The 19,470-nt window shown below is 37.3% G+C and overlaps 1 protein-coding gene across 2 annotated transcripts; it reads right to left on the bottom strand.

Annotated features, from left to right (window-relative positions):
* Positions 1-14,133: 14,133 nt before the first annotated feature.
* Positions 14,134-18,789, bottom strand: LOC133862342 (sulfite exporter TauE/SafE family protein 3-like). Of its 2 annotated transcripts, none has more exons than XM_062298129.1 (12): positions 18,271-18,789; positions 17,883-18,042; positions 17,277-17,477; positions 17,142-17,206; positions 17,011-17,038; positions 16,821-16,912; positions 16,656-16,742; positions 16,460-16,510; positions 16,207-16,357; positions 14,899-14,992; positions 14,653-14,793; positions 14,134-14,532 (listed from the first exon to the last, which is right to left on the bottom strand). In XM_062298129.1, the coding sequence occupies exons 1-12, from the start codon at positions 18,466-18,468 to the stop codon at positions 14,505-14,507; spliced, it is 1,296 nt and encodes a 431-aa protein (XP_062154113.1). In that variant the 5' UTR covers positions 18,469-18,789; the 3' UTR covers positions 14,134-14,504. The 2 variants fall into 2 exon arrangements, with proteins under 2 accessions (XP_062154113.1, XP_062154112.1); XM_062298128.1 differs by having other exon boundaries at positions 14,138-14,532; positions 16,136-16,357; positions 18,271-18,788.
* Positions 18,790-19,470: the final 681 nt, after the last annotated feature.

Below are 19,470 nucleotides of genomic sequence, written 5' to 3'. Positions count from 1 at the left end.
ACCACATCGTCCGGACGGTTGATTGATCTTCCCTTTCTTGGAACTTGGAAAGAATCAGTGAACCGTTCAAGAACTAATAGGCGTCCAGACGTGCTGCTAAAACGTCCAGACGGAGCAACCTGGCACAGAAGCTTCTCGATACAGTGAAGTGTCTGGACGGAAGAAGAACGTCGTCCGGACGGATGATGCTGGATTGTCTGGCGTCCGGACGGGATGACACATCGTCCGGACGGATGGAGCAGTAGACAGATGGGCGTCCGAACGGGATGACACATCGTTTGGACGGCTGACAGGGAACTTTGAATTTCTTCTGACTTCACTCTGAACAGTGGAATCCCTGTTTGCAGCATCCTTACATATAAGTGATTTTGTCCAAACACAGAATGAGGCCAAAATACTAACAGGTCCAAATATACACTTTTTGGCACTCATCAGTATTCCCATCGTCTTCTTGATCGCTTTGATGTAAACCATCTTTCAAGACCCTCTGGGTTCTAGATCGCGTCGCCACCATAGCGGATGAGAATTTATGAGAGAAAAGATAGTCGTTCCCACAGATGGCACCAAACTGTTGATACAGTCTCCGGATGGTGACGTGTCAATTGTAGGATAGTCGTCCTAGCAGTGAGGGTCTGAAGAAGTCACTTGTATCAATGGATGTAGATTTGCAAAACAGAAAAAGACACGCCAGGGGTTGGACGGCAACGCCTCCTCTGATGGCTATGTCAGTTGTCTTTTTTTGAGAATTCAATTAATGCTAATGCCAGATTAGGTATTACCCATTTATGAAGGCTATTTATACCACCTTCTTTTTGTAAATTCGCACGCGTGAATCTTGTATTGCTAGCTGATGAGTGCCAAATATTGTATATTGGGACCCCTTAATTCACATTTGTTAAACTTTTAGCTTTGTTATTTTTTAATGTTGTTGGTTAGTTTTTGTATTTTGGTATTTTGTAGATCATGGAGAGAAAACGGTAGTTTTAAAGTGAAAAATGCAGAGTTTGGAAGTCAAAATTGAATTGGATTAAATTTCAGGTTATGCTTATAGTATTTTGACCATAACTTTCAGTTCATGTATCCGATTAAGGTGAAATCAATGACTTTAGAAATCTAATTCAAAATACTATAAATCATTGTGAAATAGAATTTTCGTAATTCAAATGTTTGATATGTTATAAGTGGCCCGCAATATAAGAACCTGAATTTCCTTGCTCTGGTGGCTGCAGACACTCCAAACCCTAGCATTCTTTTCTCTTATTAGGGTTTTTGAGGGGTAGAGGTGCCATTTTAAAAATATGGCCCTAAATCCTACCATTCTTTTCTCCTATTAGGGTTTTGAGGGGTAGAGGTGTCATTTTGTAAAAATTGGGTTTTAACCTAATTTTATGCTATACGTACCCCATGCTAGGCACCACTTTTTCATATCGATCATTGTACATATCAATTTTTCTTTAGAGCACTTGTCTTGGCTTGTCTTTTCTTTTGTAAGTTGATATTTCATTCATAGTTCTTTTAATTTAAAGTTATTTAATTTTCCGTTCTTATTATTTCTTCTCTTAGTCTTTCTAATTTATCGCTTTAATTTATTGCTTTCTTTTTGTTTATCGTTATTTAGCATCCGTTCTTCCTTCCTCTCACATTATTTTAATTTATCGCTTTATTTTTATTTAAAGTTATTAAATTTCTATTTTTCTTTCTCTTCTTCGTTTTTATCATTTCATATTTTCATTTCAAGAGTTTTTGGTGTTTTTAGTCATGAAAGGCTAAAATCTTCAATTAAGGTTGATGATGAAACCTCATCAATGGTAACACCTATACTCTTGTCATGATATTCATAGATTCGACGTTCTTATGTTATATTCAAGTTCCATTTCAATTTATTGAATTATTTCTTTAGATTGATAATTTCTATTGGATGTTTGTTGTAATTCAACAGATTGATACATCGATTGACTTCTTTGAGATTGGGATATCTATTGTGATTTCTGAATACAATGGATGATTTCTACTCTCAGGGATAATCGTTGTGATTTGTTTGAGTTGGATTCATCAAATGTTTTTACGCTTTGTTATTTGAGAACTTGAATATCGAGCTTCTTGAATCGAATTTATAAATAAAATGCAAGAGTAGGGTGTTTTATTTGATTTGGTGAATTTTGATACCTTAGTGATTTTCTTCTTTGCATTATTTACTCATTTTTTTTCTTTGTCCTTAATAGAAATCCAAAATCGTGGTTCTAGGTTAAAACAAAAGTAATTTAAATAGAAATTGATTTTCTTTTCTTTACACACAGTTCCTTGTGGATACGATCTCGGACTTGCATGTGCTATGCTACATACAACTCGTACGCCTGCGAGTATCAAAATTTGCACATCAAGTTTTTGGCACCGTTGCTAGGGAGCTGCTAATTTTTAAGAAAAAAAATCAAGTTTTGTTTGCTTTAATTTTGTTTTTCTTCTTCTTTTTTTTTTTTTTTTTTCTTTCTTTCTTAATCTCTTTATTTTATTTAATTTTTAAAAAGAAAAAAAAAAGAAAAGAAAAAAAGAGAGTTTCTGTCATTGTTTTGTAGCTTTGGTGAGATAATCTACGGAATTATGCTCAAGCACTCCAATGCAAAGGGCACCACCTGTGGAGTTCAGTAGTTGAAACTTTTTGCCAAAAATTTATTTTTGGTCCAATCTTGTAAGTTTTGCAAGTTTTGTTTATTTATTTATTTTCCTTTTTGGTATCTTTGTTTTGTCTTTTGTGTTAGTTTTCAATTTTCTTTTATTTTTGTTTGTGTTATCTTAAAAAAAAAAAAAAAAAAAATCCAGTTTGTGGGATATCTGCGTGCTATTAAGTGAGGGTGAAACATGAATTTTCCATTTAATGCTTTTAATAATTTTTCTGTACAACATGCTTCACATAGATGTAGGGCACCAGCTCCTACCAACTACCCTCAAAATTTTCACCCACATGGACTATGTTCATATTACTCTAATCCTTATCATAGTTCGAGTAATTGTCCATCCTGGGGACAATTCTCCAATTTTTCATATGAACAAATGAACACCAATTGTTCCAGCCCGGGATATGAATCAAATTCCAATTTTAACAACCCAGACTAGAATAACTATTCTGTTGATCGAGTGTAACATGATTCCACTAGTGGTGGGGAACATTTTCCAATTGCCCACATCAATGACTTAGCTGGGAGAGCAAACCAGCTCATGGCAGCTAGGTTTGCCCATGCCCTGTTTTCTCACGCTATTGCACCACCTAAGTCATGTTCATATTGTTTTAACCCTTCTCACCATGGACAAAAATGCCCATTCATTACACATTACATGAGCATGATAAGGATGATGCTAGCAATTTTGATCATAAGCATGTCCCTGCCACAACCATCCCTGAGAGTGAGGAAATTGTGGATAACGATGAGGAGGAAGAGAAAGATGAGCACTCGGAGTCTGTTGAGCACCTAGAGCAAATTGAGCCCCCGTTAACTCCAAATTTGTCCAATGACAAGGAAATGAGTACTAAAGCTCATTCCTTCATCACAAGCCCTTTTGAGACACTTCATGAGCCCCAAGTTCTAGTTCTTCAATGCCTCAAAGAGCCACCTTATGATAAACTTGTCAAGGATCTCTGCATACAAGCGCGCAAATCTAGGAACCATATTCCTAAGAAGATCCTTTCAAGCATGCTCCAAGCATGAAAGTAGGCTACCTGAGATGGAGAAAGATTCTTCCAGAGGGCTATCAAATTCTAAAGAAGAAAGGGTGGAAGGGATTATTTGGACATCCCAATGATCGGGGAAAGTGCAGTAACTTTTCTTTTCCATTTTATTTTCTACACATTTTCTTTAGTCATTTTTCATTTCATTTGTGTCTTTTTCTTTTGTTTCTAACAGCAATTGACCTTGTGATGTGTGTTTCTGTGAGAAATTTTGCTGTTAGTTTGTGATAGGTGTTCCCGTGCTTAAGTTTGGGGGACACCATAGCCTTTTTCACAGCAAGATATTTCCTTACTCTTGGTAACATATTTCTATACTACACATTGTGGGCAATGTATGATTCAAGTTTGGGGGCATGGAAACACAATCTGTCTGTTTGTTTGTTTATTTGTTTTCAAAAAAAAAAAAAAAGTATTATGTTGTTGACTGATCATGATTACATTGCATCTGTGGTTTAAATGTCATTGGTTTGTTTAACTTGTTGAACACTGCATGTCATTAGAAATCTAAATTTTTTTGACTCGTCTGTTGGATTAGAGAGACATCACATGTTTGAATTGTTTATCACAAGTACATTAACATAAGGTCTATGAGGTATGAGATTTGAATTGAGGAATGTGTGTCTTGAGATTTCAAGGATGATTTGTTGATGAAACCTTGGCTTAAAATAAAATAATAAAAATTAAAAAATAAAAGAAAGAAAGAAAAAGAAAAAATAATATTATCAGTTTGAGTTCTCATTGAGTAACCGGACCTCTTGCCTCATTAAGCATTGAGTGTTCGCGTAAAAAGATGAGAAATTCAATTTGGTTGATTGTATGGCTAGTTTGACTTCGTATCCTTTTTGACGTGAGTAATTAAGTCCTTAGGGATGTCTCTACATCTAGTGCCCTAAAACCATCTGGTTTGGGAGTTATTGGCCCAACACTCATTAAATAGGTCAATTAGAAAGCTTAAGGAAGTCCAGCACTGCACAATCTACACAAAAATAAAATAAAATAAAAAAAATAAAAAAAATTAGCCTTGTTTGTTTTCATCTGATAAAATTCCTATGAATTTTGGGGTACACAAGCTTTGAGAAAAATTGAAATCTGATGAGTCTATGTTAATCTCACTTTGCACTTATTGAAACATGTGTTGTCTCAATTTTCCAGCTATGAGTTGAATGAATTATGATGTCCCAATGATGTGATTGTGATGTTCACCTTGTTAAATTTGCTCATGATGTCTGAACTATGTGTTTGTGTGGAAGTCTTTGTTTGTCAAAAACATAGTGCTTTAAAATGTTTGTGGGTATTATTTCTGGCAAACGCTCACGGGACTTCACTCGTCTTCTAGGGAGTCCGAGGGGTTTAAAAGGCTTGTTGCATATGCTAAATGCAATCGTCTCTCCCACGACAGCGAACTTATGTTTCTTGCTTTGATTTTATTTTTCATTTTGTTTTGCTAAGGGAATAGCAAAATGTAAGTTTGGGGGTATTTGATGAGTGATATTTGGACTCCTTAATTCACATTTGTTAAACCTTTAGCTTTGTTATTTTTTTCATGTTTTTAGTTAGTTTTTGTATTTTGGTATTTTACAGATCACGGAGAGAAAACACTAGTTTTAAAGTGAAAAATGCAAAGTTTGGAAGTCAAAATCGAATTGGATTAAATTTCAGGTTCTGGAAAAGTCATAATATTTTGACCACAACTTTCAGTTCAAGTATTGGATTAAGGTGAAATTAGCGACGTTGGAAAGCTTATTCGAAATACTACAAATCATTGTAAAATAGGATTTTCCTAATTTGAATCTCTAGTATGTCATAAGTGCCACGCAATATAAGAACGTGAATTTTCTTGCTCTTGGCGACTGCAGACACTCCAAACCTTAGCATTCTTTTCTCTTATTAGGGTTTTTGAGGGGTAGAGGCGCCATTTTGAAAATATGGCCCTAAACCTTAGCATTCTTTTCTCCTATTAGGGTTTTGAGGGGTAGATGTGTCATTTTGTAAAAAGTAGGTGTTAACCTAATTTTCTACTATAAATACCCCATGCTGGACACCACTTTTTTGTATCAATCATTGTACATATCAAGTTTTCTTCAAAGCACTTGTCTTAGCTCTTGTCTTTTCTTTTGTAAGTTGATATTTCATTCATAGTTCTTTTAATTTAAAGTTATTTAATTTTCCGGTCTTCTTCTTTCTTCACTTAGTCTTTTTAATTTATTGTTTTCTTTTTGTTTATCGTTATTAGCTTCCGTTCTTCCTTCCTTCCTCTCTCATTATTTTAATTTATCTCTTTCCTTTTATTTAAAGTTATTAAATTTCTATTCTTCTTTTTCTTCTTCGTTTTTATCATTTCATGTTTTCATTTCAAGAGTTTTTTGTATTTTTAGTCAAGAGAGGCTAAAATCATCAACTAAGGTTGAGGATGAAACCTCATCAATGATAACACCTATACTCTTGTCATGATATTCATAGATTCGATGTTCTTATGTTATATTCAAGTTCCATTTCAATTTATTGAATTATTTCTTTAGACTGATAATTTTTATTGGATGTTTGTTGTAATTCAACCGATGGATACATTGATTGATTTCTTTGATATTGGGATATCCATTGTAATTTCCGAATACAATGGATGATTTCTACTCTTAAGGGATAATCGTTGTGATTTGTTTGAGTTGGATTCATCAAATGTTTTCACGCTTTGTTATTTAAGAACTTGAATATTGTGCTTCTTGAATCGAATTTGTGAATAAAATTCAAGAGTAGGGTGTTTGATTTGATTTGATTTGGTGAATTCTGATACCTTAGTGATTTTCTTCTTTGCATTATTTACACATTTTTTTCCTTGTCCTTAAAAGAAATCAAAAATCATGGCTCTAGGTTAAAACAAAAGTAATTTAAATAAAAATTGATTTTATTTTTTATACACACACTTCCCTGTGGATACGATCTCGCACTTGCATGTACTATGTTACATACGACTCGTGCGCTTGTGAGTATCAAAATTTGCACATCACCAGCGGAGCAAGTATACATAAGATTTGACATGATTAGCGATCATTTTTGGTATTTTTGACCATTAGCATGATGAACTAGTCTGAGTAGTGGCGCGAGGCGCTGTTGTTCCCTCTACAGCCAGTCCCGAATAGACTGGTTGATATCACGTTTAATAAATGAGCATGGCTTGCCATAAATGAGGCTTTCTTCCTCCCCGAGCATCTTGGTCGGATACTCAAATCTCTGACTATGGCCTCTTTAGATCCTCGGCATAGATGGGCCTTGTAAAGGGATTTAAAGGCCTGTTCAACCCCATTAGTTAATGGGCCTGGACTGAACTGTCTCCTCTGCAATACCGGTCTATCTTCAAGGCCCATCCAATAATTCAAAGCATAATTTCCCAACACTTAAGGAATAAATTACATGGCTAAAGTTTGGGGATAGTTTGCCACAATGACTAAGAGTTTGAGGCACTAAGGATAAATTAAAGTATATGGTATAGAGGAATGTCAATGATTCACATTAAGTTATAGTTTGAATAATATGTTTTGAATTAAAGAGGGGAGACTTAGTGAATTGATGTGGACTTGTGATGAAAATGCATAAAAGAGACAATTGATACTTGTAAGGTTTTGTATAGTAAAGTGATATATGAGTCAAAGTGATTGAGGGTTTTAGAGGACATTGTAAGTCCATATGAATAAAGTATAGGTTAGCCGAGTGTTGGGACTAGATAAGACTTTGAGACTAAGGATAGAATGCTTGATGCAAATTATTTTTGAGGACCGTTGGGGTAGTTTCATGTAAGTATGTGAGATCGAAAGAGTTGTCTACAAATTTCAAGGACGAAATTTTTATAAGGAGGGGAAGATGTAAAGACCAAGAAATTAAATGAAAAATTTAGCAAATAAATCACATTTACTAAATAAGATGGAATTAGTCTTGTATTTTTAGTGATTATAAATATGTTGAAAAATAAAGTGACTTCTAATTTAACATGTGTGTGTGTATAACGTGTAACCAAATATTGTAAAAGCGAAATTTAAAAGACACAAACCCAAGATATCCACTATTCAGGATACAAAGCTAGTTACAAAGTAGTAGCACTCACATACCCTTATGCAGTGGTCGTACCTTGAACTTTAACGTGTAACCCAACACGATCGCCTCCCAACCAAGTCACTTACTTGAAGGGGTCTTTAATGGAATCCTTTACCTTAGGGCTGCTCCCTGAGATAGACTTCACACGAACACAGTAACAGCATTTCGGCAACGGCTTGAGAGCAAACTGATCAGCACAATCACTCCTAAAATATACTCTCTAAGCACTATGGAATTCAATACAGAATTCTTACAAATTACATGCCTAGAGGCCTCTATTTATAGGCTACAGAAGAATTAAATCAAGTCTGAATTGTTTTTCTCTAGGCGGCGACCGGACGGTAGCTGAGGTTGTCTGGACGAACAACTGTGCAATCGGCTTTCCAAATTCTCTAAAATTCTTTCCTGAATAGAGCCACTTCCGGACGGTGTTGCCTCAGCGTTCGGACGGTCACACTTCTGCTGCATGCAATTTCGATAATAAGGACTAAGCTTCAGGACAGTGCAGACTGATGTCCGAACGGTGGAACATTTCTGCACCACTTGCCTTATCAAGGATAACGTTTGGACGGTTGCAGCTGTCTTCCCATATTTGTGTTTGGAAAGGAAATCATTTTACTTGTCGAACACTAAAAGGTGTCCGGACATGTTGTTGGGACGTCCGGACCGATGCAACTTGGAACAGTTCGAAGCTTCTTGACACAGAAGGGAGTCTGGACAGAAAGTTCTCATCGTCTGGACGGATGTTGCTTGTCTAACGAGCATCCGGATGGAATACCATGTCGTCCGGATGGATGCAAGGGATTTGAACTTCACTATCTTGAATTCTCCACAGAATCTTCTTGAAGCATATAACCAAAGTGTAGACTTTGAATATAAAAGTATCTCTAAAAAGCAACATTACATAGAAGTGATTTTAACCAACAGAATCAGCCAATCACAAACTAAGAAACTCTCTATTTGGCCATTCTAGGACAAAAATCACTTTACCGGTTAAAAATATAATTCCGGTCTAAATAAAAAAAATACTCCCCATTTTTGTCTCAAAAGGACAAAGAGTAAAATAGAGTATGAGAAAAACCACAATAAAATTACTTCCCCTCAATGTCTCAGTAGGATAAGGGTAAACAGAGTAAAAATAATCCAAGAGTTAAGGAGTATTACAAATTATCCAAAAGAAAAATAACTCTCTCAAAATAAAGTAAATACAAGAAAACAAAACAAGAAATCAATCCTCATCAAGATGATGATGTTTGAAGAACTCCTGGATATCCAATTGGCACTGCTCAACTCGAGTGTTGATAGAGCGGACCTCCCGCTGAATGGAGCTGACATCTCCTTGCATCGCACTCATAGCTGCCAATAGCTGAGTATAACTTGCATCATACTGAGGAGGCTGAGCAATCTGAGATGATGAGGCTCTTGTAGGTATCTCATCTTGGACTAGAGGGGGCAGAGGCGCTTCATTGTGACCTTCGAACCGCAGCTGGGCATTAGACTCCATGAGATTCTGACTGACAAGAGGGTCCTGAATCCGCATCACAGGCTCGGCGAAGACATCTATCCCAGACTGAACAATGAGCTTCGTGATCAAGCACGCAAAAGGAAGCCCAGTAGTGTGCTCATCTCTGGACTCGAGCATAATAGAAAGGATGTGCTTGCACAAGAAAAAAGGCAACCACATAACCAAGGCATAAAGGAACTAAGCCCTCTTCAAAATCAACTCACTTCTGCGGACAATTGGCCAGAAATTGTGCAAGACAATTTTTGCGAGTAGGCGGTGCAGGGGAGAAAAAGCACCCATCTTGATGTGAGCATGAGCTCGCTCATGACCCTGTGGATGAGCTTGAAAGAAGTCCCTAAGCTCCTCTAAGGTGGGAGGTTCCACAACCTCTATGGAAGGACTGGTAGGAATAGGAAGTACAGGAACATCAATGATATCACTAATAACCTGAGGATCAATCTGAATGACATGCCCCTGAACTTTAGTCTAAAGGATGATCCCAAGGTCCTCATCCTGAACCATCTCCAGATATCCATAGAACTCTCCCACCAGCCTGGGATAAACTATGCAAGCACAGTTATACAGATATCCCCAATGAAATCTAAGGGAGCCACACTAAGGTCTGCTATGAGCACATTCCTCTCTAGAATAGCCTGCCTGTTCTCCACTTTTGCTAAAGTGGCATTTATAGCTTCCTTTGTCCTCGGTCGGACCCTGCGCTGAGAACTGTCTGCAGACATGATTCTGAAAAAGAGTATTCAACCATATTGCCAAAAAAAAATAACACCAATGAAATTAGTTCTTGTTAGTCCAAAAATATTTGGCATTATAATGGCAGTAAAATGGACTTTTCCAAAAGTTACAAATAAGCAATAATCCAACACAATCCAAATAAATGCCATAACAAATACTCCCAACCCAGTAGCAGATATTAAAAAATATAACCAGGCTTTATCTCAAAAATATTCCACAAAAATATCTTAACAATTAAAATAACTGAAAAGAAGATAAAGGATAGACCAAAATACCTAGAAAAGAGATTAATGACAGAATAGGACAAAAGAAGCCGAGATTTTGCGAGAAACCACGAGAAAAACTCGCCAAAATGACAAAAAGACAAGAAAAAACGAGAGAAAAGGTGAGGGGATGCGGTGGCTAGGGAAACATATGCGATTTTAAAACCTGTAGGGTAACCGTCTGGACACATGACTTATCCCTTTCGGACGCGGGCTGCCATGTCATCTTCGACAGGACCGCGAGCGTCCAGACGTGCCACTGGACTGTCTGGCTGACTGAACTGCACCCGTTTGGACGAAGGAGATTCTCGTTTGGACGCTTCACACTGAAAAACAGAAACTAAAGGAAAAATTTGCAGAGAAATTATTTTTCCTAACATTAGCTTCAGAATACGCATTTATAATCAATTGATACAACAGTCAAATAGCATTGCAAAAATATGTAAAGATATAATTAAGAGTTAAGAGTTTAATTAGCACAAATTTCCTTATATATAGAAATTTTAAACAGATTACTTAACTCATGCAATGCGTGTGTGTGTGAAGACTTTCTCAATAAGGTATGAAGTTCACTAATATGACTTAAAGCAACTGAATTTTCTAAACAAGAGAAAAAATTAATGAAGGACAGTCAAAAATCAAACCTTATTTTACTAGGACCTAGCAACCCTTATCTGATACACTCTCCCTAAGATACAACACTTTTCTTTTACTTAATCCTTTAGTGACCATCTATTTCTGCAATGATTTGGTCACTGACTATTTCTCTAGGGACAAGTTTAAGAGCAAATTTATAGCACAATAAGCATTGGATCTTTTTATTTATTCAGATTTATTGATTTTTGAATGCTTTTTATCACTTGGTGCTGCAACCTAGAGAGAATGTTAGAATTTTTAGGTTCTAAGTTCAACTAGCGAGCTAGTCAAATTGACCATCTTACAAAAAAATCTTTCTCATTAGAATTTCCAGAAAACAAAAAGTCAAAGAGAAAAAAAAAAATGTACCTTAGAGGAGTCTTGGATAGTACATAAAATCATCGCATGAGTAAAGTAACTATCTAGCATTTAGATGCATAGGAAGACTTGGCAGATATTAGGCATAAACTCTCAATAATATATAAGCATAGTCAATTAATGCACAATGAACTGAGATATTAGGCAAAAGCACAAGCAATATCTGAAATGCCAAGAAAAGAAAAAAGAAAATAAAATTCTTGCATCTTCTCCCCCAATTTTTTTTTTTTTAAATAAAAAATAAAAACATGCTATAAGGGTAAAAAGACACTCATAACCCTAGCATGTGGTAAGATCAAACTTGTTTTCTAAGAGAAAGGATAAAAATTACCAATACAGAAAAACGGTCGCCCGACATGCTTTTTTTGTCTTTCCCAAATAGTACATGCAAAATTTTCTCATAGAACAACAAGAGAAACAGGGGGCAAATAACAATGATTCCTAAATTGTAAAGCAAACAAAAATATGACATATAGAGAATAATCCAATGCAATCAAACTTGATGCTTTAGGATTAGGAACCAAATCCTAGGCATGTGAATCCTCAACAACTAGGTGAGTCCATTCCCCTTCAAGGGGTGAATTTCTGCCTCCTTCCTAACCCATGCCTGCCTTCCTTTTGGTGGTTGTTGACATGACTTCATTTGATGATCCATCCACTGTATCATACGCTGCATCCAAATAAGCAAATCCCTATAGAATTGATCATCCTCCATCTTCTGCGGCTTCTTCATAAAGTGCCTTGATTTGTTATTCTTGGGTTTGCCATTCTGAGTGGCAGGAACAAATCTCTGCTGAGGCCGCTGATGCTGAAGAGCCTAGCGCCGTGGGGCTTGGTGCCTTGGAACTTGATGCCATGGAGCTCAATACTAGGGTGCCCGATGCCGTGGAGCCTTATGCTGGACCAGAGGTCTTGTGCTGAAATTTGTTTGTCTAGGCACCTCTTTTTTGACCTTTGATCTCGAGCCTTGAGGAGAGGACACTAGGGTCGGACATGCCCGCTTAGGCCGTAGTTATTTCATATGGGAGGTCGTCTAATGGTGGGAGGCTTCTGAGTGATTAGAATATCTCCACCACTTACATCCTTTCCTTTGTCCACGATGGTGAGTGGAGGTTCAGGGATTGTGGGCTTAACAAAGACAGTCCTAGAAGTAGAGGGAATGTCAGAGGGTGGAGCTACATACTCGAGTCCGGTCTTATCTGTTGGGCTCTTCTGGATTGACAACATATGGGTCAGCTTCTCATCGGTGACCCTCTCCAACTGAAGCTATGTCTCCAGTATCTTCTCTTCTAGATCTTGTATCTGGAGCAGCAGTGAACTATTCTTAGTTTGTAAGCTATTCAGCTCATGGATGTGCTGCTTACGAGTCTCCCTCAACTTCTCGAACTCTACATAAAGGATTTTGTATGCTGGCCTCCTTGAGTTCTTCCCCGTCTTCATCACTGTGCTTAGAGTAGTAAGAATCCTCCTCTTCATATGGAGCCACAAAGGCTAGAAACTTGTCTTGATCAGGAGATTCTTCTTCATCGGACTCATCATTGAGAGTCGCATTATAAGCCTTCACTTTTCCCTGCTAGAGATTCCTATAATCAGCCCGTATATGCCCAAAGCCCGAGCATTCAAAACATCTGGGGCATCTTGTGTCTTTCTTCTCAGCTTCCTCAGGTTTAGACTCTCTAGGGGCCTTCTTCAGTTTTTTGGAGAATTTCTTCTTGAATCAATCAATCCTCATTAATCTTCCGAAATTCTTGGCTAGCATTGCCACAACATCTTCTTCTTTCTCAAAGTCTTCTTCATATGAGACTTTGGATTTCTTTTTAGATGCCTTGAGGGCAATTGTCTTCACCATCTTGACTATGGTCAGGGACAGCTCATAGGTTTGAAGAGATGCCACCAACTCTTCAATCTTCATCTCTTTTAAGTCTTTGCTTTCTTCAATGGTAGTCAGCTTGATTCTGAAACGCTCACGTAAATATCTTAGAATTTTACGGATGAGTTTTACATCCGAGACGGTCTTCCTAAGACTCACCATCGAGTTTCTTAGGTTGCTCATCTTCGAGTAAAACTCTCCAAATGTCTCATCATCCAACATCTTAATCTCTTCAAATCTAGAAATCAACATTTGAAATTTGGCAGATTTAACAAGTTTTGTACTTTCATATGTTGTTTCTAAGATTTGCCATGCTTCTTGAGCAATTCCACAGTTTGAAATTTTAGTAAATTCAGACAGTGAAAGCGCTTGACTTTTTTCGAAGAGGCTGAGATCAATGTGGTTTTATTCTTCCTACAATAAGACTGGGAGATGAACCATAGAGTTAACTACCAATTAGTTAATGTCACTGAGACGTCACAGATTGGATATTCAAAAGATCGAGACAAAGATAATTTGAATTCGAGGAATCTGGGTTGACTAATGCAGGAGAAGATACTGAATCAGTAACTGAGTTGTCAGATACTAAAATAATGGCGCCATTGGAGTTTTTTAACAAAAAAATATATGCACTGAAATTGTGCATAATATTAGAGGATTATTTTTAGAATAATGCTTTTTACTTTCTCTACAAGTATTTTTTTTTTTATAATTTTTGTTTCAATATTTTTTCTCCAAGCATTATTTTGCTTGGAAAGTACTTACTTAAAATTAGCCTATATAAAGGCAGGTATGTATTATTATTTTATTATTTACTTTTGAAGTATCAATAAAAATTTTAGTCTTTCAGAATTATTCTCAGCTGTTATATACCACGTGACTCATTCCCTATAACTTTGAGAGGTTATGCATATCATTTGGTTGATTATAACACTTTCAATTTTGAACCTCTAGTCAAAGAAATCATAGTTTCAGAACCCTGAAAGCTAGTGTTACATGATAACAGTCCAGTTGTCTGCCGTCCGACTAAATTTAGGACCTGATTAGTGGTTGATAAATCATGCACCATCTGTTTGACTACCATGTGAAAAGTGATGAAATAAGGCATGAGAATGGAGCTTAAATTAAACATGTACTCCGTAAGCCTGGTAAATTACGAATCTCAGGGACCAATGGTTAATTTTGTTCCTAAGTATGAGAAGTTCAATATATGCTAGGGCCGGAGAATATCTACAGAAGGATTTCTATGTACAGAGGCTTTCAAATCCCAAGTCCTCCTTGCGCTTAATCTTTTCAACCATGTGTGCTATGCCAACCCCGCCTGTTTAAGATGGAACAAAAGTTCGTACTCTCTCGTTAATGAGATTCAAAAAAAAAGAAAAAAAAGAAAAGAAAAAGAAAAATCAATGAAGAGATCGAGACTATGAAGCAGTACACATACCTAGTGATATCGCACTCACAAAAATTGTGGCGGCCAGGATAAAGATGATCAGCGATGCTCTCCCTAATATGGCGATCGCCTTTGTTACCACATGTTGTCCTACAAGAGCAGCAATGGTTGCCACGCCAAAAAAGTAGAGCGCTGCAAAGGTTTAAATACAAAAATGTTGAACTATATATACGAAAACATTTGATGTCTTTACCATTTGCTTGTTGAACGTGCTCCTCAATAATCAATATCGCTTACCATAAGGAACTGGGAAGCGTTTTAGAAGGTAATATTCTACAACAGACATGGATGAAGAAAATGTCATGGCAAATGTGGCCGTGGCACTTGACACCTGCATGATCATTCTAAACAAGTCAGTCCAGGAATTATATGAATGAACTCTGATCCAAATATACAATTGATGTAATAAATACCCAACTTGCTGGTTTTTAACCCAGCCCACATACATTAATAATTGATGCAGTAAGTACCTAGGTTCAATTACCCTTGTGACGTCTCACATTTCCTAAGTATAAGAATGAATATGTGCTTATATGTATATTCGAACCATTTTTGACATAACGCGTTTTAAAGCCGTAATGGCTATGAACCTATCTGAACTCAGTAGTTAAGCGTGCTATTGCAAGAGTAATATCAGAATGAGTGACCTCCTGAAAAATCTGTTTCAAGGAGCCAAAAGCGAACAATATTGTGTCGTTATGATGGGTCATTACAAATGGTATCAGAGCTATTATCTAGCCTGAGATGGAGGTAGCGTGTACAAGCCCAAAAGGGTTGCCAGTGGGTACTCGCTGGGACGCCAAGAATTGGGTGATCTCATGAGGGTTGCCAGTGAGGACGACGCTGGGTCTCAAGAGAGGGTGATTGTGACGTCCTACATCGTCGGGTATGAGAATGAGTATGTGCTTATATATATATATTCACATCATTTTTGATACAACACATTTTAAAGCCGTGAACTTATCAGAATTCCACAATAAAGCGTGTTAATGCGAGAGTAATGCCAAGATGGATGACCTCCTGGAAAATCTGATTTAGAGGAGCCAAAACCGAACAGTATTGTGTCGTTATGGTGGGTCGTTACGAATGGTATCAGAACTATTGTCCAGCCTGAGATGGGGGGAGCATGCACATGCCCATAAGGGTTACCAGTGGGCACTCGCTGGAACGCCAAGAATGGAGAGATCTCATAAGGGTCGCCAGCAGGGATGTTGGGTCCCAAGAGAGGGTGATTGTGACGTTTCACATCGCCTGGATAGGAAAATGAGTATGTGCTTATATGTATATTCGTACCCTTCTTGACACAACGCGTTTTAAAGCTGTGATGGTCATGAATCTATAAGAACTCCGTAATTAAGTATGCTACTATGAGAGTAATACCACGATGGATGTCGTTAGGGTGGGTCGTTACGACCCCGCTAGCATTATTTTTACCGACAAACTATTGCATGCATGACGTGTAATTATAGACCACCTGAGGAGGGATTCCCAGCTCAAGAAAAAGTGGACCAAGAATGAACCCTCCACCAAGACCAAGCAACCCACCGATGACGCCAGCTACAATGCCGCAGGCACAATAAAGAACCAGCTGATGCACTCGCCAATTTGTGCCTGCTTCTCCCTTGGATGCAATCACCCTCCGCCCTTTGTACAGGTTAACAGCCTCATATGAAGTCATTCCAACGGCCACAGGGATCTGACAGACAAGAAAGAAAAAGTGATGATCAGCCTGCTGCTGCTTTATATAAAGAAAGAAAATACATTTGTTAAATTCTCTTATCAAAGTCATACAAGTTACCTGCAGCAGGTTTAGTGCCCAATATGCCGCTGAACAGGTATTTGTGTAATTCTAAGTCCAACACACAAGTATCCCATTAATTCGCTTGTAAATGCAAAAAAAAAAAAAAAAAAAAAAAAAAAAAAAAAAAAAAAAACTCTCCAAAATTTAGGCTTTTGTGATGAAAATTAAGTTAACACAGCGCGCTATTGGAAACCTTGGCAATCTGGAGTGCAAGAATGATGGCCCAGACAGCCACAAGAAGTCCAAGTTCCTTCCAGTAAATATTCTTAAGCATAGAGACCTGGGAAAAGGTTGCAGATCGAAGTCAATAGTCCTGAAAATCATAAATCAAATGGAAGTAATTACTGTGTTCTCATACCTCTGCTCTCTTAGAGTTCTTGCTTTCTGTACCAGTGCCGTTGCTTGGGTCTTCATGTTCAGGTCTGGGTTGGCGAGCTTCACTGCCAGCACCTGATCAAAGGGAATTAGAGCGTGCCAAAACAATTCACCAAGATAGACCTCAAGAAGCAAGAGGAAGGAAAAGAAAATGTTATTTAAAATCAACTCACCATTTGATTGCAAGCGTTGGGCAGCCTCCTAGAAACCAAAAAACAATTAAGAAATGGAAGAGGGTGGATGAATTCTAAATAAACACCACAAAACATCAAAACATGATCGAATGAGCAAAGTTTTAGACCACCTTTTTAACTCTGGTTTCCTTTTTCCATGTTTCAACACCCTTGAGGAAAGCCTTGGTTGACATAACTGCAGGGAAGCAGGGTCATGAAGAAAGAAAAAACGTGGAGAAAGGACTGCAGTGCAAAACAACCGTTACCTATGAAGATAATAATTAACAAGATTGTGATCATCCATTCAGCAAAGATCACATTGAAAGAAACTCCAATACTGATCCCCAGCACTAACATTGGTTGAAATAGAAGTGCCAGGTCATAGTCAATGATGGGCAGGTCAAGGGTAGGATGCCTTTGCCTTAGATTGTAGAAAACAGTTGCAGCTGCTCCACCCGTGATCATACCTGACAAAACAAACCAGACCACAAAAAATTTCTGACAGGTTCTTCAGTAGAACCGTGAAAAGCAGCTTAGCAAAAAGATCTTTTGTAAATTAGTTCCTTAACGATGAATAAGAAAATAATATACACCATATGAAAACCGCTCCCAAGCTCCAATCTAACAAAACCCCCACTTTAAGAATCAATTAGATATTACATAAAAAAACTAATCTAGGATAAACAAAAACAAAAGTATAAACTGTTCATTGTCAGAAAGCTTAATTATGCAGACAATTCCTTACAGTGGATTTCCATGGAACATATATTAATGTTATATAGATAGGCTTCCTAATTCGATATAACTTTTGAGTACGTGGCAGCACTAAATGCAAAAGCAATGAAAAAAACAGTCATGATAAGAATACCTACATTTTGATAGAGCCGTCGACGATTTCTGATCAAACCCAATAATCAAGGTGAACATCGGAACAAAAATTCCACCACCGCCAACCCCTCCCACACTCCCAAACGCTGCACCCAAGAATCCAATTATTGTACCCACCACAATCTTCCAGCCAAATTTCATGTCCTGCCCATTTCTCAACACGTTTGTAAAAACAATTGCCATGAGTAGAATCGATAGAAAGAGTACTTTAGCAAGCAAAAGTAAGTAGAGTAAAACTGAATCCCCTGGTTAATTTGCTGGAAAAAACTTGTGAAAACAAAGAAAATGCATGTCTATCTAAATTCATGACATGAAAGAACCTATAAACAAACAAACATGCATTTCTATCTAAATTCATGAAAGATTGAGTACCGGCCAAACATGCTTATGACCCGATGGAGCAGCAGCCTTGGACACTTTCATTACATAATGAGGTTCAACCTCTTCAGTCACTTTGTAAGTTGCAGCTCTTTGCTCCGAAGTTTGTTTTGCCGAAGCCATAACAAGAAAAGCAATCACAACCATTCCAATTAATCTCGAACCCCACCGTTCATATCCAATCCCGGCCATTCAAAACCAGAACTTAACAAAGCCACTACTGAAATACAGCTCTCATCCACCTAAATTAAAGCTCAAGACCGAGAAAAGAAAGCACACTAAAGAGCTAGCCGGTATGAATCCTTGAGTGGAAGCAGATTGACTAATATCCATTGTGAAATTTCCAATCAAAAAAATTTAAATATTATTCCGTTGGTTTGATTGGAAATGGAACGCTATGCATGAGTGCATATTTCCTATAAATAAGCTTGAAACAGTCGTTGTGAACTCATACAGTCGCTCTGTGTGTGTGTGTTTGTCCATATCGTTATAAGCTTTGAAGGCTTTAGAAGTTAGTGGTTGCGGGAGAAGCACACCCTCTACCTTAAGGAAAAGCTACTGTTTTTACAGTTATTCTAAAAGCTACTTCTCCTTTATATATATTAATTTCTGGAGTCTACACGCTAACCCCCTCTATTAAGTAAAGTTCCTTTCCTTTCCACAGGGAAAAAAATGAAAAAATCAAAAAGAAAAAGTTAAAAGCTCGTTTGTCGGGAAGAGAATCATATTCTTAATGACGGTATTATTGTTAACCATTACTACTGATCACTAGATTTTCTTTGCGAGCTGTTTGAGATTTGATTCGGCGTGTTTGTGACTCTGACAGCAAAGTCCGGCCCAACTTGGGAGAACCATGCTATAAGGTTTTTTTTTTTTTTTTTTTTTTTTTTTTTTTTTTTTTTTTTTTTGGGGGGGGGGGGTGGGTAAGTATGCTATAAGGTTAGGAGTATAAAAGTGTGATATCAAAGATTTACTGGTGCGTTTGGGATTGAGATTTTGTAGACAATAAGTGCGATTTTAAACCAAATCGTAGAACATAAATCGTTTGGGAACTGTGTTTTTAAAAATTGCGATTTAAAAACGCAAAAAATTCACTTTTTCAAATCGCATGTGAGATAGTACTTTTTTGAAAACCCATAATTTTAAAGGATAATTTGCGATTTTAAATGTTAAACTGCGATTTTGTCAAACGCT

The sequence above is a fragment of the Alnus glutinosa genome, chromosome 3 (assembly GCF_958979055.1).
Source record: "Alnus glutinosa chromosome 3, dhAlnGlut1.1, whole genome shotgun sequence".
Lineage (NCBI taxonomy): Eukaryota > Viridiplantae > Streptophyta > Magnoliopsida > Fagales > Betulaceae > Alnus > Alnus glutinosa.
This window is presented reverse-complemented; position numbering and strand designations above follow the sequence as displayed.